We start from the raw sequence: 20,660 nt of genomic DNA, 5'->3' as shown, positions 1-20,660 counted from the left end.
TTCTGTTTACAGTGACCTGATGAGGTTCACTTCCGCCTGTGGTTTATGTTGGTGGTTGTTGGCAGGACAGAATGCTGGTGTCCCCTGTTTCATGCAGAGAAACACACCCGGAGCAGACAAACATCGAGTGACCTCCTTTAGAAACACTGCATTTATTTGGGTCGTTATTATGCCTCTTTTTTTTTTTTTTTTTCCCTGGGTGGCTCAAATGGGATTTATTTTCATCATGAGCAGATGACTGAATGCTGGTGGGAATATATTTCAACTTTTAAAATAACTTATTTTTTTCTTGTTGTTGACGGGACGAAACCCTGGACTTCTCTGGTTCAGGCTGAGAAAACACACGGAGCAGACAAACATCAAGTGACCTCTTTAGAAACACTGCATTTATTCGAGTCATTATTATGCCTCTTTTTATTTTTTCCTTGGTGGCTCAAATGGGATTTATTTTCATCACGAGCAGATGACTGAATGCTGGTGGGAATATATATTTCAACTTTTAAAATAACTTATTTTTTCTTGTTGATGGGTCAAAACCCTGGACTTCTCTGGTTCAGACTGAGAAAACACACAGAGCAGTACACTCTTTAAACGACCTTGTACACACTATAAAATTTGCAGAAGTGGAACTTATTTCTCATGTAAATAAAGATGCCTATGTTCAAATACCATCATACAAACACCAGTCTTGATTTGTACTTGTTTTAAGTACTTGTACAGTGTTTTACCAGCTGAAATGCCCCCCCTGCCCCAAGCAAAAACCTGAGAGTTATGTGAAACACTGAGCCAAAGAACTTAATCTGAGTGAGTTTCTGGTGTACAATGTGAGGATTATAGCACTGGAACTAAAGGTCGACCTCGCATTATTAAAATTATTTCTAATGCATCCCTCCCCAGTCGATGAATAGCCACCAAGGAGACCATCCACTAACACACCACCCCCTTGATTCGAGCTCAAAAAGATCTTAAACTTTGGTCTTGTGTGTATTTAGAACTTTAGTCCTTATAGATATTAGGCAAATAACAGTTCCAGCGCACTGTGGCTTCTGCCTCACTGTCCTACAAAACAAATACACCCCCCTGGCTGCCAATTCCTGTGTCTTGGGTGTTGGTGGTGGTCAACACAGGGATGAAGTGTTTAAGACTGAGCACACCTCAGCAGTGAATTTGTAGATGTAGCAGAAGAACTGCTTTCTTTGGACTGACTACCAATGATCAACTTTGTCTTATATGGGACCAGTACATTTTGGACATTTTAATGAAGAGAGTGGCAGAGATGTCACACGGATCCCAGCCTGGAGGAGGTGAACTGGTAATGTCTGGCTGTGGGTTTGAGTGTTTGCACCCAGAGGACAGGAGAATCAAATTGGGATGGTGGATGATAGTCGGTGTTTCTATTCCAGAAACCAAGGAGGGGCTGCAGCAAGAACGTTATTCTTACAAACTGATGGCGAGTTCTGGGATGCTGTGGGGAAGGGCTTTAAATCTACTTTACCGGTTGGTTATACTAAGTTCTACCCATCAGCTATGTTCATGGGCTTTTGCTCCCAGGCTGTGAGGACTTTCTCTTAGAGACAGAAGGAGGAGTGCTACCTTATGTAGCCTGTTCACCACCTGCATATGAAGCTGAAGGTGGATAAGTGGACGCGTCTTTCTGTTCGTTGCTAATGTGGTTGTGTTTTTCTTCTCAGTGATGCTTTTGATTTCCAGTATGGAGCCGCAGTCCTGCGATTAAAAGAGGGACTAGATGTTTCGCACATCCAAGGACAAGGTATAAACACCTGCAGATGCACTACGAGGTTTCATCTTGGAAATTTTTTAAAGTTGTAATAATCTACCTTTTTACCAAGTTAATACAGGACAACAGGTGTCTAAAAAACACATATTGACAGTTTGAAGCCAGAACGCTGATCGGGTCCATCTGCACCACCCCCACCACACATCCTTCTTCTGTGTTTGTTCAGATGAGCTGCTGTCCTCCCAGGAGAAGTCGTCAGGAACCAAAGATGTGGTTGTTTCCATAGATACCAGTAAAGACTCAGACGCAGACTCGTCTAAGCAGTCATCCAAGGCCACCAGTCTGCAGAACAGTCCGGCCGTACAGAAAGGTCAGCCGCAACGTCTGTCTTCAGTGCCATTTATTCTGATTTATCTTGAATTTTATGCATTAAACTGGTTCCAAAAACAGGTCAGTTTTTGGTGATTTCTGTGTGACAGCTTTTATTTGGCAATATATGAATCATTTTAAAGTTAGAAATACATTTGCAAATTCTGATAACACTCAAGTTATGAATACACACACATGATGTATCCTGTTTGTTCTGGGTTGTTTGTGCAGGGTGTGTGCATGCCTGCATTCATGTGTGTGTGTGTGCATGAACCCTAGGTCAGGACAGATGAAAGCGTTTCAGGAACACACGTCATCACAGCTCTCCAAGAGCCGCCGTAATCCCTTTATAAACATGCGCACTGTGCTCTGAGAGGAAGTTGCCTCTGTGACCTATAACCTCTGTAGTCTGAGTGGGACTAATTTTAGTCCACAGATGTCCTGCAGTCATGCATTGTGTTTGTGGGGGATCGCAGTGCAGTGCACGAGTCCTGCCCAAGTGTGAGAAAACTGAAACTTTTCCCACGTTGTGAAAACTGTCTGAAATATTCCTAATGAGCTTCAGGACACTGACCACACAGTCTTCCCGCCTCCTCACCCTGAATTCTTGAAACATTTAGAGGCGTCGTCCTCAGTCATGGTTTTCAAATCTTTCGGTGAAGAAGATAAAAAAAAAAAAAAACGTGTCACGTACGTTATCATCACTGAGGCTGCCAGGAACCAAAATGTTGCACGTTTACTTTGATTCTGTTTGCTTCCCCACTGCATTATTTCTAAGTGGACCAAAACATGTAAATAAGCCACGTGTGTGCACACACTGTCCCGTCACTGAGGCTGTGTTTATGTTCGAGTACAGGTCACGGTGGAACTAAGAAGTCTGTATGCCAGCTATCGCTAACCTTGAGTTTTTGTTTTTCGAAAATGATATGATCCAAGAAACAAGCCCCAACGTCCAGCCATCAAAAACAAAGCCACCCGGCAGAGGGGAAAAGTTACACTTCCTTAAATGGCTGCTTGAGGCAGGTTCCAAAAGTGAGCAGATACCCATAGAAGCCCATGTTAAAATGCCCGACTTTACAGAAGAAATAAACATGGTACCATAAACTGCTTTGATCTCTATAGCTAGTTTCTCCCTTCATGACAAGTGTATGTGAGGTGATTGTTTTTTTTTTTTTTTTTTTTTTTAGTAAGCCACTAAGGAATTTTTAAGGTATAAAGTTGTGTATAATTCAAGGCGTGGTCACTTTGAGTAACAGTTAGTAGGCGCCACTTATCCAGTTCACAGCTCAGAGCTATGACTGTTAGTTGTTGTGGATAGTGTTTGTAATATTTGAGCCTTTTATTGCAAATATTTGTAATGATATAGGATACTGTGCAGTTAATTGTCCAAGTAGATCATTTAAGAAATCTGTGTTCCAGTATTTACATCAAGTGAAATTTTCTTGTAGTGGCTTTAGTGCTTTTAGCAGCTATCAGTATCTTCATGACGTTGGGTCCAGTTAATCCACGATAAGTGAGGAAGTAAGATTATCATAATTCTTACTATCTGCATGAAAGTACACCATGATGAGAACTACTAGCCAATCCCAATATGACTTAATGAATAATAAAACACCCTAATCAGCTGTTAGTTCAGTAGCTCTGAGATGAGGCCTGTTTGGGCTTCATTCATCCTGCCCAGGTCACACAGGGTTTTGCCCGCGTTCCACCTCTTTATCCATTCATGGATTAGCTGGTTCGTAGGAGGAGTAAGCCCTGCCAATATGCCAACATCCAGGACAGCAGTTTTTGAGCTTCAGAGAACCTGTTGGTGACGTCACGGAGGGTTTGTCCAGTATATACGAGGTCTATTAGAAAAGTATCCGACCTTATTGTTTTTTTCAAAAACATATGGATTTGATTCATATGTTTTTACGTCAGCCAATCTTGAACCTTCGTGCACATGCGTGAGTTTTCCACGCCTATCGGTTGTCATTCGCCTGTGAGCACGCCTTGTGGGAGGAGTGGTCCACCCCTCTCGTCATTGTTTCATTGCGAGGAAATGGCGGAATGATTTGGGCTTTTTTTCCATCAGAATTTTTTCAGAAACTGTTAGAGACAGGCAGCTGGAAACCATTCGAAAAATTTATCTGGCTTTCGGTGAAACTTTTACGGGCTTCACAGAGAATAAAGACTGTTACTACAGCTTTAAGGACACCCCACAATGGCGCACGGCGCGCTGCGCTCCGAGCCGCCATCGAGAGGCAGAAACCACCACATCATTTCTAAACGGATCACTGTGTGGAGCCGGGACCGTTGTGAGCAATTTCTCTGGTTATCACAAGAGCTGGACATCAGCCAGTTTCCGGCAGATTTCACTTTTAACAAGAGATTGTCATGGAAAGCCGCGCGGAGGCTTCGCGCGTCAGGACCGATTCGCTGATCAAGCAAGACAAAGGAACACCTCCGTTTCGGAGTGACAGGGGACAAGTTGGGACATACCTGTCTCGGCTTTCAATGCTTACCGGCCCAGTGAGTATAAGAGAAATTGTGGAAGGGCTGGGCCCGTAAAATTTTCACTGAAAGCCAGATAAATTTTTCGAATGGTTTCCAGCTGCCTGTCTCTAACAGTTTCTGAAAAAATTCTGATGGAAAAAAAGCCCAAATCATTCCGCCATTTCCTTGCAATGAAATGACGACGAGAGGGGTGGACCACTCCTCCCACAAGGCGTGCTCACAGGCAAATGACGCAACCCACAGGCGTGGAAAAACTCACGCATTCGCACGAAGGTTCAAGCTTGGCTGACGTAAAAACATATGAATCAAATCCATATGGTTTTTGAAAAAAATAATAAGGTCGGATACTTTTCTAATAGACCTCGTATGTGGTTTTCAGTGACCTTACATATCCGTGAGTTTTCTTTTAACTTGACATATTGTGTTCTGTTTTCAGATGCTGGATTAAATGACATTTGAGTGACAGGTTTCTTGTTTGTGTGTGTATCTCAGTACCATTCTGTTCTGCTGTTTCATATTGTCATTGCATACCATCTATGCATTTAAATATGACATAATTACTGCTTGTACTGTTTATTTGTTTTTTTTTTTCCATTGAGTCAGAATAAAGGCACCTTGACACTTACACGAATTGAATCCCTACACTGACGCGCAATTCGTCATGCCAGTGCGTCCCGCTGTGTTCAGCTGGACGCCACAATGAATCATTTTGTAGCTGATGACACATTTGCTCTCAGAACTTGGCTGATGAAACCATCTCTCATCGCTCCCAGAATCACAGAGGAATTATCTACAGCTGCAGGTTGGCTCATGTGCGTCATGTGGTGGAGAATTAGAATCTTGTCTCAAAGGTAATTATATACAGGGTGAACACAAAAACACTCCTTGGTCTCAAATATTTCTAATATCAAAAGTTGCCTGAGTAATTTTACAATTTTGAAGAAGAATCTGCCAAAGAGAAAAAAAAAACAACTTGATTTTCTGCAACTGTAGATACCAAAAATGTATGTATGTATATGTATGTATATGTATATATATGTATATATATATTAGTAATGGATTAGTAAAACAGTTGCATATTCATTCCTTCTTGAGTTACATCATGTATCTATAAAATTATGTTTATTATACATGGAACACCTCATCATAATCATTCAGATGCCCGCCGCGCAAAGGCGCGCAGTGTTTTCCAATAGGCTGCACCATGTTCACAACTACTTCTGTCTGTCTGTCAAGGTGCTTTAAGAATGGATTCTGATCATGGCAACAGCAAAATATCATTTCCTGTCTACATTTTATTTACGCTTTGTTTGTTTTTTGTCTCATGATTCTAGATGAAGATGATGATGGCAAAGCTCCGACTCAGCCGCTGTTGAAAAAAGGCAGGATATCCACTTTCTTGGGTTGCCTTTAAATCTCTTTGCTGTGATTCTTCTTCATGTCCTCTTTGCTTTTTAATCCTCATCCATCTCCTCGTTCTCGGCTGTGTGTTCCGGTTCTTAACACATGCTCTCCTCGCACTTTGAAATCGCACCTCTTTTCACAGTGTATTTTGAATTCCACTTGTGTTAACATACTGTCTTGCACCCTGCTGTCTCTGTCTCTGTCTTCTGTCTGTCCCCGTCTGTCTCGTATTTCCGGCCTACTTTAGGGAATAACAGTTTTTTTTTTTTCCCCCTCGTTCTCCTGCTGTCTGTCTCCAGCTCGTACCTTAAGTCCAGTGTGTTCTTAATGCCTTTAAGTCACTCCTGGCGTCCGATATGTCTTATTTGATGGCGTGTTCCGCTGAAGTGTTTCCTGCCTGCAGCTGTTTTTCTTTCTGGATATGAAACTTTCTTTTCCAGGATGAAAACTCCTCTGCTCTTTTCATGTTTTCAGCTCTGTCGTTTAACTCTTGAGTCTCACAGTTTCTCTGTTTGCCAGTTCTTCCATCCTACCAGAGATGTTACTCTCCATATTGTCAATTTTCTATTGATGGTCTTAAATTAAAAATCAATCAATCAATCAATCAATCATAGATTTTTGGATTTTAAACTGGTTTAGAATTCTGTTGATTAGCTACAGTTTGCATTCATATTAAAGTGCAGTTGTCATGTTAGTTTTTTTTTTATCTCTAATTCACATTATTTTGATAGTATGTGTTTTATTCTGTTGAAAAAATTTGAATGATTGAATGGTGATCTTTACGCATGTTATTTGGGCAACATATTGCCTAGGGATGTGAATCGTACAACAACTCACTATTCAATTCAATTCAGAATCGATTTTCAATTCAAAGAGCGCTGAGAAATAGTTACATTACTTAAAAAATGTTTAAGAAAATGCAACTTTACAAGGTTAATCAAGTGATTCTAGATGTAAATTTACTTATCTGCTTTGCTCATTCAGAGTTGGCTGGCAGTTTATCGACTGCTGGTCAGTAGTCAGTAGATACCGTTGCGCCGCTTCTTTTAGCTCCAGGTGATAGCGTAGCATGTGAGCTTGCAGATTTGAACTGTTTCTAAAGTATTTGACATTTATTTTGCAGATTTTGCACACTGCATAAGTCATGTCAAGCTCCTTCTTACACAGCAAATAATAAAATCCAAAATGCGCCCAAACATTTGCCTTCAGCAAAGACGGTGCTGGCTGAATTAGCTCTTCGTCCGCCATGCTAAGCTGCAGCCACTGAACTCTGCAGCTCACAAGTGTTTGAAGGACGCTGGACCCCTAATATTGCCCCTGCAGCAGCGCTCTTTGGTCTCATAAAGCCAAAAGCAGATGAAGCGCTGCATGCTTAATGTGATGTCGTAGAGGTATATCAGCGGGCTCGCTGCCCTGAAAACAGCGTCGACCACCACAAGCAGCTCTGTGGAAAAACGTTATTTTTTTCATTGTCCTAGAGTTCATATGACAGATACGTAAAACACTAACAAACGATAACATGGCAGATATATCTGATCAGCCTGATACGTTTGAGCCACATTAATCTGAAGCAGACTACAAAGAGAGCAAATATAGCAGAGATGAACAGGATGCAGGCGAAAGAAAAGGAATTCCCCACAATAACGGTCTATTAATATAAAATGGTCAGTTATATTTGCCAAAATCAGTATTAATTATATATAAAATACCAGGATTTAGCCAACATAAATGTTAACACCAGACTGGTCCACATAAACACAGGGTTTTTATTCTCACTCTTGTTTTCATACACACACACACACACACATATATATATATATATATATATATATATATATATATATATATATATATATATATATATATATATATATATATATATATATATATATATTTATTATTATTATTATTATTTCATTAGACTTCTCAGGACCCATTTCCTGTTTATTCCCATTTCACATGGAGACATGGGTCCTTCCACAAAGCAGTCATCACAAAAATGCACACTCTAAATATAAATCCATTTAGCAGCTCTCATATTCTGTCTGTCATCTCTCTCATTTGAGCACTCAGCCACAACACCACCCTTACGCCATATTTCAACGCTAAACATCATCTTTTCTTGTCAATATTAGTGGTGAAGCGAAGACTTCCTGGAGTTACATGACATCAGCCTCACAACTTCATTGGGAAGTGGGAAAGCTCAATTCCTGCGGGAAACTTTAAATCGTTAAATTGTTTTACAGCATTTATAGTGTATAATTTGGAACTGTATTATTTATGTCTAATCTTATGTGAAGCATAACAAAACCATGTCAGTTGTACTTTATACTACCGTATTATACCTCAAAATGTTTTAGCACCAGTGTAACCACCTGCTGATTTTGCACCATTAACTACATGTTCCACCACCTTTTGTGCTTTATTGCATACACAACTGTGAATATATCCTGTGCAATAATTTTGCCATATCCATACATTCTTACACACACACACATGTATATATATATTTGTATTATATTTTTCACGTAATCTGTTGACATTAGTATTTATGCAACCACTAGCAAACATTGCAGTATACTTAAATATTTTTATTTTTATTTACTACTGTGTGACCTTTGCTGTTGCAACAAGTGATTTTTTGTTTTTCCCCCTTCTGTAGGATCAATAAAGTTTATCTTATCTTTAACTATAATAATACAAACTCCAGGTGTAAAATATATCGTGTTTGTACACATTGACTCTTCTTTCATCTCCTGCTCCTTGTCTAACACCAATACTTAATACTCTTAAAATACACGGCATGTGCCAGTGTCACTGCGGCGTAACATGGACTTAAAGGGGAACTCCCCTCATCTTTTCGGGTTCAGCTTTTCACTTGAGGCTAAAAAGATTTTAAACAGTCCAGTATTTAGTTTGATTGTTCAAGCCATCATGAGCTAAACAGCTATGGAATGTCAATCAGAAAACACCACAGTGCAACACTTTTTGTTACTACTGAATACTCTTAAATATCGTTGGAAGTGTCGCGGAGCATGACCGTTTCCCTGCAGAGGTACACGTGTATATTTACCTCAGGAAATGTAAAGAGAGCTTGTAAAACAGCTGAGCAGAAGGGCAACTCCTGATCTCGGCTGCAGAACAACATTCTGCTGCTGTGGGCTGCAGCTGCTCACCGGCATATTCCATTCAAATAAATATGGACATTTTCAAAAGGCTCATCTGCATGTTAAAAATGATCTAAATATTTGGCCACAACTTTGAAACTATATATTTCACTACTTTAAAATAGCAAACCCCCCCCCCCCCCCCCACACACACACACACCCTCTTCCCAAAAAACTCTCACCCATAGAGTAATTCACATCCTTTGCTATTTTACTCAACTGGCATTAATCAAGAAATAGTACATTTCAGAAGGCAAGTGTATTAGGCTTCAGCTACTAAAAATAACTGACACTGGATCTGCGCTGATTGATAAAATGATCATTTTCATCACATTAACTGCCACCGTCTGGCTGTAAAAGTACCGTTGTTCCGCTGCATACACAAATTCATCCATCTTTGGTTTTGGTGTTTGATAACAACAGGCTATGCAAAGCTGGGACCAATGGGTGCCTCGGACGTGCGCGTTTTTCTATAAAATGAAATACAGTACCTGACAAACAGTCAAACCCAACATTGGATGTTTTATAGATGTTGCAGAAATTGTTGTTTTGTGAAAATGTGTTTGATATATGCAGGGCTCTAAAAAGTACCAAAATATGTGCACTGATTTTTAATATCAGCTGTGAGTTGTGAAATTTTGTCCCCCTTTTTTTTTTTCTTGTTTTGGGCATTTTTGAACCTGTTATGACTTGGTATCCATCACACCTCAAAAAAAAGAAAGAAAAAAAAAGAACGAAAAATCTGCTTCACTTTTGCTTTAAATGAGATCCATTGGCTCCTTTTAGATGGACTCCTGACAGGACCTGCTCAGGCCTGCGGAGTGATTGATCTGTTTCCATGTAATTAAGCACTTCATCTGTGGATCATTTCTACCTGTTTTCCAATGTTACGCGCTTGGTGTTCCAGACAAGAAGAGCCCCACTGTTCCGCTGAATGTGTCGGACCAGAGGCTGCTGGAGGCCAGCCAGCAGTTTCAGAAGAAACAGGGGAAAGGCACAGTGGATGTCTGGTGGCTGTTTGATGATGGAGGTGAGTGATCCTGTCCCTTATTAGGATGTTAGTCCAAAATAATGTGACTGAGTACACAGTTGCCTTATGTCACCTCTAAAAGGTGGCAGAAAACCAAACACGGTACCTGTACTGTGATACCAGATGTTGTATTCTTAAGAACCAAGCCTTGCGTTTTTTTTTGCCAAACTGAGCAGTTATGAAGCTTGTAATTACTTTGTCTGCTTAACAGTTTAAAAAAGGGGGGAGGGGGGTGCCAGTAATCCAGTGATAATGCAGTCTTACCATATTTACAACGTGCTGCTGTTGGCGTGTGAAGCTGGCAGCACCCATACGTTCATCACTACTTCTCTGCTAAACTGAAACACCGTAGGTGTCGATGTCCACAGCGGGATGTTGAGATGTGAACGAGGCCTAAAGCCAAATCACTGACGTGGAGCTTTCAGAGTGTCACATGTTGTGAAACGGACACATTATGGAGGAGCGTTTTAAGGGATTTAGTGAATAAAATGTTGAAATCTCATCTGCTGCCTTTAGAAGATTTTAAATTTTATCATACGATCCCAGACGCACTGTCCTCTGGGATCAGTGGGGACAGTGCCTCTGGATTGGCAGACCAGGGTGGTGGTCCCTCTGTTTAAGAAGGGGGACCGGAGGGTGTGTTCCAACTATAGGGGGATCACACTCCTCAGCCTCCCCGGTAAGGTCTATTCTAGAGTACTGGAGAGGAGAATTCGACCGATGGTCGAACCTCGGATTCAGGAGGAGCAGTGTGGTTTTCATCCTGGTCGCGGCACACTGGACCAGCTCTACACGCTCCATTGGGTGCTCGAGGGTTCATGGGAGTTCGCCCAACCAGTCCACATGTGTTTTGTGGATCTGAAGAAGGCGTTCGAACGTGTCCCTCGGGGCACCCTGTGGGGGAGTGCTCCGGGAGTACGGGGTCCAGGGTCCTTTGCTAAGGGCTATCCGGTACCTGTATGACCTCAGCAGGAGCTTGGTTCGCATTGCCGGTAGTAAGTCAAAACAGTTTCCAGTGCACGTTGGCCTCCGCCAGGGCTGCCCCTTGTCACCGGTTCTGTTCATTATTTTTATGGACAGAATTTCTAGGCGCAGCCAGGGTGTAGAAGGGGTCTGGTTTGGGAACCACAGAATGTCATCTCTGGTGTTTGCGGACGATCTGGTTCTGTTGGCTTCGTCAAATCAGGACCTTCAGCGTGCACTGGGGCAGTTTGCAGCCGAGTGTGAAGCGTCCGGGATGAAAATCAGCACCTCCAAATCCGAGGCCATGGTTCTCAACCGGAAAAAGATGCTTTGCCCTCTTCAGGTCGGTGGAGTGTCCTTGCCTCAAGTGGAGGAGTTTAAGTATCTCGGGGTCTTATTCACGAGTGAGGGACGGATGGAGCATGAGATCGGTAGACAGATCGGTGCAGCATCTGCAGTGATGCGGTCGCTGTATCGGACCGTCGTGGTGAAGAGAGAGCTGAGTAGGGGGGGCAAAGCTCTTGATTTACCGATCGATCTACGTTCCGATCCTCACCTATGGTCATGAGATTTGGCTCATGACCGAAAGAACGAGATCGCGAGTACAAGCGGCCGAGATGAGTTTCCTCCGCAGGGTGGCTGGGCGCTCCCTTAGAGATAGGGTGAGGAGCTCGGTCACTTGGGAGGAGCTCGGAGTCGAGCCGCTGCTCCTCCACGTCGAAAGGAGTCAGTTGAGGTGGCTTGGGCATCTTTTCCGGATGCATCGCTGGAGAGGTGTTCCGGGCACGTCCCATTGGGAGGAGGCCCTGGGTAAAACCCAGGACACGCTGGAGGGACTACATCTCTCGGCTGGCTTGGGAATGCCTTGGGGTTCCCCTGGAGGAGCTGGGGGAGGTGTGTGTGGATCGGGAGGTCTGGGCGGCTTTGCTTGAGCTGCTGCCCCCGCGACCCGACTCAGGATAAAGCGGAAGAAAATGGATGGATGGATGGATCATACGATCCCCTTTTTTCCATTAACCCTCTAGGGTCCGAGGGCATTTTTTTTGGACAGTTCACTCGCCTGGCATAAATGTTTTATTATTGCTGTTAACAGCTCTCCCTGCATCCCACAATCAAGTTTTATGTCTCTTTTTTCAGGACAACCTGTGCTTTCCGAATATATGTTTTTGTTGTGTTTTATAAGTGTAATAAAGGTTTACAATCAAAAATAGGCAAGGAAAAAATAAAGCGAAAAATAATTTTCCACACACATTTATTCAAAACACACAGGAAACTATAATAAACAACTGTTTTGACACTTTATAAAGGTAATTTGAGGTCTTGTGTGAGACTGTACAACAGAAAGTTTCAAACAATAAACACAAATGCACATTTTGAACAATATATACAAAATGGTCTATGCGGTTTTTTTTTTTGTCCATTAATATGGTAAACAGTGCTTTACGCAGAGAAAGCAACCGAGTTATCCAGTAACATTCACATGCAAACTAGTGGAACAGTCCTGATAGTCACACACTCTTTGAGCACGTGAGATTGTCATCAGAGGCTCTCCGTCTGCTCCTGCTTTCACTGATCGCTGTGCGTAATGGCGCAGGGCGCACTGAGTATGTACTAATAGTATCTACTCATTGGAGCACCCAGGGGGCTATTCAAATGGGCCAACTAGTAACACATCACTCCTGAAAATGATCTTTGGCTTTTCACGTGAGGTACATCTGCCCTACGATTGGATTTTGGAAAACCATGTGACGGTGAACCAATGCTGATTGGACACTCACATTGCGCACGTCATCACACAGCTTCTATGAGGAGTACAAAGATGGCCGATGGCTGGATTGAAAGTCTGCGGAGTTAACTTTTCAGCAAAAAAAAGAGTAAGTTTCTATCTCATATCATTCAAAAGTTATTTATAATTTAGTGAAGCTTGGTCTTAGCCGTCGTATACGACGGTGTCGGCCCAGAGGGTTAAAAGAACTAGTATATTTACAAACCTTGTTTTCAAGTTTAAAAAACAAAATCCATCATCTAATTGTAGCATTGGACAGTAATAAAATGTTAAGTGAACGCCATTTCAGGGGTTGGCTCCGCCCTCCATCATTTCTTTGTTCCTGGAAAGGTTAAAAACCTTTTATGTCTGTATCAAGATACTGTGGACCACTTTTCAGAGGTTTTTCAGAGCTCTCCTAGCTACCTCTCACAATTAGTAAACATTTTTCCTTGTTAGCATTGAATTTCTTCCTTGTAACCAACTGAATAAATGTTTTTATTCACAAGCTGGTGTGCAGGTGTACCTAATAAAGAGGCCGGTGAAGGTGTGACTACATAGATTTAGTCTACAGCACTGACGTGGGCACTGACAGCGCAGCTTTGTGAAGAAACGACAGAAAACCAAAGCCTGCAGAGATGGTGGCTCGCTAACATTTTGTCTTTGATATCCTGCAGCAGTGCAGGTGTTACATAAACCAGAAGCTCTTCTGAAGAGGATTGAATCATCTGTGTAATGTCTGGTGTTCAGGTCTGACCTTGCTGATCCCCTACCTGCTGACCAACAAGAAGAGATGGAAGGAGTGCAAGATCCGCGTCTTCATAGGAGGAAAGATCAACAGGATTGATCACGACCGTCGAGCGTGAGTACTGCAGTTTCTCTCCATCCAGTGTACTATGAAAGCCCTTTATCAGGGGCGTAACCGGGGGGTGACTCAGTCCAACTCAAATACACATTTAGACTGAAAGTCTGTCACGTTATGCAGCACTTTAATATTTTCTTAAATTCTCAGTAATCTTGCAGGAGCCCTCTTAAATATTAATATGGTGATAATTCTGTTTTATTAGGATTTATGGCACTATTACTTGTGGTTAAAAGCCATATTTAGTGGTAGATTTACTCTGGTTGGAACAAAAAACAAATTTCAAAGCACTGCCGCAGAACTTGTATGATTTAAAATGTACAAATTTAAAATAATGCTGGAGGAATAATGGCATAATTAACAATATAATGACATTTTACACCTAAAATCATTTTATTGTAGTTGAATATTTATATTTATCCCCCTGAGTTAGTGGAAGCAGGTGATATTTGAACCCGGTCCATTCGCACGTATGTCTTCTTGATTATGCCATTTGTCTTAAATGGCTTTGAAGACCTTTGTGTGCACATTTTGACAGATTTGTGGACCGTGACTTTGGTTACCAAGTTATAAGGAAACAGTCCTGTGGCGAGGCAGCATGTGCTTCAGTGTTTCCTTGTGTGACACCGGGAAACCAGTTGCAGCTCTGCATTTTGTATTTGTTTGCCACTGATGTTGCATTTTTGTTGAGACACTGTCACAGAGGTGTTGTTGCTTATTTGAGCATTTGCTGATCTTCTTTATTTGACTAACTTTTGTATCTGGATTCATTAGCGAGGCCTGTCAGCTTGTCAGATTTGGCAGCGACGGAGCAGCCATGTGGTTTCTTTTCAGCTCAGCGCTCGATGCTCAGCTGCTTTCGACAACATGTCAGGCAGCATTTTTGTCACACTCCAAACTTTGGCTGCCATCCTAATGGACATCATAATTAAGCCACGGACCCTGTTTCTGTGGTGTGTAAGAGCTCAGATTAAAGTAATGAGATTTAAAACTTTTGGCTTCCAAAATGGCACACATTCTATTTTAATCAGACAGTGTGTGTTAAGTCACATTTACTGTATGTTTTGTTTATATCCACTTAGTCTGTTTTTTAAGCAACTGAAGGTTTATTTCAGTTTTTAAACAGTGTTTATGACTATCTATAAAAGCTTTTAAATGAGTAATTGTCATAATTTCTTAGCCTGATATAAATGAAGTCTAAGACATATTCAGTGACACTCCTGTGAGTGAGTCCCTTCAGCTTCTCCCTTGTTTTTCCACTCGGGATCACCACAACGAATTAGAGGTGGGTTTACATGTTAAATTGGCAGCAGTTTTACACCGGATGCTCTTCCTGACACAACTCCACATGATGTGGAGAATGGGCAGGGATGGGGATTGAATCAGGAACCTTCCGCACTGGAAACAAGCGCTCTAATCGCTTGACCACCACTGCTGCTTCTGTTAAAAGGTGCCAGTAATTATCACATATTTCTTCTGCCACGAAATGAAAACATTTTGTTGTTGTTAAATATTCTGATTACACAAAAATGTTTCATTTCCATTAATTTTTTTTAACTTATTTAAGTTGAGACGCAGCGGAGGAAGTGCTTTTTCCATTCTTCTGCTTTGAGCCATCTCACCCTCCTACTTTAGTTTTTTTCATTGTGAAGCGACGTGGTTTTATTTTTATATAAAGAATTGAATTGTCTTTCCAGACAAAGACGCCTCTCCTCTTCTTGCTGTCCTCCTCCACACGCTCTTTGTCTCCGACAGCTGACTCTTTTTGTCAGATAAAATTAGCACGGAGTCGGCACAAAGCCTTTTAATTCTGTGTGCTCTTTGAAACTTGCTTTGGTTTTGCTTCCAGTGAACTGCTTTTTCATCACACACTTGACATTTGACCAATCACGTGTCTCAGTATTTGTTTCCATAAACTGTGTCTAATGTGGTGAATATTGTAGAGATGGATAGATACCACGTTTTCCTGTGGACTAATATTGGTTCTGAATACATGTAACCGAGTGCTGGCTCTGGTTTTTAATGACCTGGACCGTAACGTGCAGTGGAGATGAACAAAGTTTGTTTTATTGATAAATTCTGAAGGCCGCCTGGTTTTCACCACATACAAGAAGAACAAACTGTTTCCCTGAGCTCGAGCAGCATTTCAGCTCAGGTTTCCTCCGTTGTTAAGAAGCTGCAGCGTTCAGCTGTTATTTTTAGTCAAAATTTTGGCATCACAGTGTCGGCAACTGTTAACTCATCAAAGAAGCAACAAAAACAACAATCACAGAGTCACACACGTTCTTCACACGGCAGATGTTGTTCGAGCCACTTTTCACTCTTCGTGACAAGATTGTGATCCGCTTCACTTCCTTATTTTAAAATCTGTACAGTCTACTGGTTTATCTCTGGTGCCCCCTTGTGCTAATGCAAGTAATGTAATACAATTACACAAAACGATATCCAAAGAGCGTACCTAATATTGGCATTGGTGCAGGTATTTGTTCAGATGACAGCAGTAAGACGCCATGAATTATAAAACCAACTCAGTCTAGTGATGTGTGTTACTGGTCATGAATGAACAAAAACTGCTGATAAACAAAGGTTCTCTGCTTGTCATCAATAAGAATCCTTTCTCTTCTATTCTCATAGTCCACATACAGTCATCAGTTAACTGAAGAAGGGTTTGGTTCAAAACTGGTCTGGATTCTGACTTTACTGATGAACATGAGAGGTCCAGACATGGGGCCAAATACAAAAGTATTTGTATTTGAAAATACTTGAATACATTTTTCGGAGTATTTATATTTGTATTTTCTGATTTTGAATTCAAGGTATTTGTGTTTGTATTTCAAATACATGGCCGATCCCAAGTATTTCCAAATACTTTTACAAATACTTTTTCAAGTACTTTTCAAACTTGGGAATCTCTGTGACACCATGTTGAATATAGATTGTGATAGTTTGATCATTGCCTGTGATATTATAATAGTGAATTTGTGATAAAACATTCAATCCTTTACTTATCAATAGTATTTGGTCATGCTATTTTCACAATAAATTGTCACAGGTTTATCAGTTTTTGTGTTGATTTGTTGTTTTATAGTTCATAGAAAGTATTTGCATTTGAAATACTCAAAATCTAAAGTATTTGTATTTGAAAAAGTACAAAGTATTTGTATTTGGAATTCGAAAATCAAAAGTATTTGTATTTAAATATAATGCAAAGTATTTGACCCCATGTCTGGAGAGGTCACTGAGCAATTGTCCCATTCCATTAAGCTGCGTTTACACACAGCACATCACGAATGCCACCAAGTATACATTCTTGGCCGCTGATCGCGAATGTGATGATTCGGGGTAGAGATTTCAGGTGTCCTCAGGAACTGTTCCAACCTGTTACCACACATTACGATTAATGCCACATGTTGCTGGAGAATTATCAGGAACCATTACGCAGTCAAGAATAATGTTCCACCCTGTTGCACGCTATCACGCGTAACATCGCATCGTTAAGTTCTGTCACGTTGTGAATGAGACGAATTGTCTCCACACACACACACACCCATATTCATCCAACTGTCAGCCGCTGAACAGTTCAGATCGCTCCAGTTTGCTCCTCAAAATCTAGATTAATCCACAGTAGAAGAACTTAGTGACTGCATGCTTAGTTGGGCTCTGTGCCATGGAGTGGCGCAGAGAGGAGGAGACGGAGAGCCAGTTGTGTGGCTCCACGCGGCTCTTGTCTCCCTCATTTTCCCAAACATCAGGCACATGCAGCAAGTGGAACACCTGCAGGAGCGCGCTGAGGAGCATTGGAATGAAACTTATAGCCATCTTGGCATCACTCTCCTTCTTCAGCATACTGCAGCAATGAAATTGAATGTGGTGCAGCAGGGTTTAATTGTGCGCACGTCGGAGAAGAACCCTGTCACGCTCTATTAAGGATCATCACTAATCAAGATGGATCAACACGCTCAGTTGCGACCTCCACGACATGAGGCAAAATGAGGGTGGTGCGTGACATTTGTGGAAGATTTTTTTGACAGCCAAAAACATGCTTCATGAAAATCGCGAATGTCATGCACCAACACGCACTATTAAGAAACCTATTCAGATGCGTTAAGTCACGTTAAGAATGTCAGGCATGTGCCAAGAATGATGCAGATATGACATTCGTAACGCGTCTTGCCTATGTGTAAACTTAGCGTTAGGTTTTATTTATATGAGGGCTGTCCTTAAAGTATAGGTCCTTTTTATTTTTTCAAAAACTATATGGATTTCATTCATATGTTTTTATGTCAGACATGCTTGAAGCCTCGTGTGCATGCGTGAGTTTTTCCACGCCTGTCGGTGACGTCATTCGCCTGTGAGCACTCCTTGTGGGAGGAGTCGTCCAGCCCCTCGTCGGAAGTCCTTTGTCTGAGAACTTGCTGAGAGACTGGCGCTTTGTTGGATCAAAATTTTTTTCTAAACCTGTGAGACACATCGAAGTGGACATGGTTCGAAAATTAAGCTGGTTTTCGGTGAAAATTTTAACGGCTGACGAGAGATTTTGAAGTGATACTGTCACTTTAAGGACTTACCACGGAGCGAGACGTTGCGCAGCGGTCCCAGGCGCCGTCGTCAGCCTGTTTCAAGCTGAAAACCTCCACATTTCAGGCTGTATTGATCCAGGACGTTGTGAGAGAACAGAAGTTTCAGAAGAAGTCGGTTTCAGCATTTTATCCGGATATTCCACTGTTAAAGGAGATTTTTTTTTAATGAAAGACGTGCAGACGGGTCCGCGCATCGGGACGCAGCCGGCATGGTGCGGGGGCACAGGAAAAACACCTCCGTGTTGATAACCATTTGTAAAATCCAGGCGGCTGTTGATGGCTTTCAGTGGAGTGAGTATATGAGAAATTGTTTAACAGCTGGACATGTTCCAACTTGTCCTTAAGGCTTCCAACGGAGGTGTTTTTCCTGTGGTGGAGCATCGCGGCGGCTGCGAGCCGATGCTGCAATCCGCCCGCACGTCTTTCATTAAAAAAATCTCCTTTAACAGTGGAATATCCGGATAAAATGCTGAAACTGACTTCTTCTAAAACTTCTCTGTTCTCTCACGACGTCCTGGATCAATAGAGCCTGAAATGTGGAGGTTTTCAGCTTGAAACAGGCTGACGACGGCGCCTCGGAGCGCTGCACGAAGTCTCGCTCCGTGGGAAGTCCTTAAAGCGACAGTATCACCTCAAAATCTCTCATCAGCCGTTAAATTTTCACCGAAAACCAGCTTAATTTTTCGAACCGTGTCCACTTCGATGTGTCTCACAGGTTTAGAAAAAATTTTGATCAAACAAAGCGCCAGTCTCTCAGCAACTTCTCAGACAAAGGAATTCCGACGAGGGGCTGGACGACTCCTCCCATAAGGAGTGCTCACAGGCGAATGACGTCACCGACAGGCGTGGAAAAACTCACGCATGCGCACGAGGGTTCAAGCATGTCTGACGTAAAAACATATGAATGAAATCCATATAGTTTTTGAAAAAAATAAAAAGGACCTATACTTTATGGACAGACATCGTATAACAATGACTACAGTTTGTCTACTTGACCCTTTTACTTCTTATGTAGAAGTGTTTTTTTTCTTTTCTTATTCTATTCTTATTTTCTTATGCACCAATACACCAGATCAAATTCTTTGTATGTGCCAACTTACTTGGCAACAAATTTGATTCTGATTCTGATCATTTATCACGTTAGGCATGTGAGAGGCTGTCAAGGCAGAAAAACGATTCAAAACAAGCCACAAATTGAGAAACATTTTACAATTCTGGCAGCAAGGTTATGTCTGTGATTTTCCGAAGAATTTGGCTAATTTTGAATTACTGGTAATTGTGAAATCTTTCAGATTTTTCTCTTTAATTTCTGGTATCGGGTAGGTTTTTGTGGTGATTTTGTCGATGGGGAGGAGGCACGTGTGCAGCGCACGCTCTCTGAGTGCTTCTTTTTTTAATGTTCATGCTTTATTTGAAATTTTCCTGCGTTCACAAATTTCACGTTTTATGGCCTTTTAAAACTTTTCATATGAAGCAGCTGTTCCTTTAAAACACGGCGCTTTGAAGTGCAGGTGAGAGGAAATGACTGTGATAAAGACGACCTTCACTGTGTAAACTCTCTCTGTTTTTCATTCGTCTGGACAGGATGGCTGCACTGTTGACCAAGTTCAGGATAGACTTCTCAGATATTACTGTGCTGGGAGACATAAACACAAAGCCCAAGAAGGAGCAGTAAGTGTTTTTTTTATTTTTTTTATTAGTATTATTGTTCACATTCACCTGAATGTCAGACCTGATGGACCATCTTAAACTGGATAATACAGGCTGTAAATAATCCATCCTATCAATTCAAACCGTCCCTGTGTCTTTATCTGACAGTTTGGTCTGTTTTGGGGTCAATGTTGTCAAAGGTGTGTATGTTTTTTATGTTTTTTTTTTTTTTTTTTTAATATGGGTGGGAAATTATTTTAGCAGTCTGTCCCAGAATATTGGAGCTAAAAGAAGAAACTGATAATAATTATGATGAGCTTTTAGTGCAGCTTTTGAGGGCTGTTGTATGTTGGACCATCAGCAATTATTGTGTTTAGTCTCCATTTCCAACAGCAGATATAATAACGCTAGCATGTTGTCCATGGGGATCCATGAGCTCTAGATTGGGTAGTGTTTCTAAAATAAGTAGCTGACATTTTTCAAAGGTGGTAATAAATTAAGCAATGAGTTGTAATGGCGTGTGAGTCCAGAATGTTTTTAGAACCTTAGACCTCAACAATTTTTAGAAGAACTCAACCCTTATATTTCCTGTTAATTATGTAATTTGTAATGCTTATTTACGGTCTTAATATATTT

The 20,660-nt window shown here is 41.4% G+C and overlaps 1 protein-coding gene across 2 annotated transcripts in view; it reads left to right on the top strand.

Annotated features, from left to right (window-relative positions):
- slc12a2 (solute carrier family 12 member 2) overlaps positions 1-20,660 on the top strand; it is a 220,522-nt gene that overhangs the window by 185,436 nt on the left and 14,426 nt on the right. Inside the window, exons 19-24 of one of the 2 annotated variants that reach the window (XM_034192966.1) lie at positions 1,692-1,771; positions 1,965-2,108; positions 5,938-5,985; positions 10,082-10,204; positions 13,683-13,794; positions 19,959-20,045. In XM_034192966.1, the coding sequence (XP_034048857.1) occupies positions 1,692-1,771; positions 1,965-2,108; positions 5,938-5,985; positions 10,082-10,204; positions 13,683-13,794; positions 19,959-20,045 (594 nt within the window). The remainder of the gene's footprint in view (positions 1-1,691; positions 1,772-1,964; positions 2,109-5,937; positions 5,986-10,081; positions 10,205-13,682; positions 13,795-19,958; positions 20,046-20,660) is intronic. The other variant, XM_034192967.1, reaches the window with a different exon arrangement.

This window comes from Thalassophryne amazonica, chromosome 17 (genome assembly GCF_902500255.1).
Source record: "Thalassophryne amazonica chromosome 17, fThaAma1.1, whole genome shotgun sequence".
Lineage (NCBI taxonomy): Eukaryota > Metazoa > Chordata > Actinopteri > Batrachoidiformes > Batrachoididae > Thalassophryne > Thalassophryne amazonica.
The sequence above is the reverse complement of the archived record's forward strand: the minus strand, read 5'-3'. Positions and strand labels throughout refer to the sequence as shown.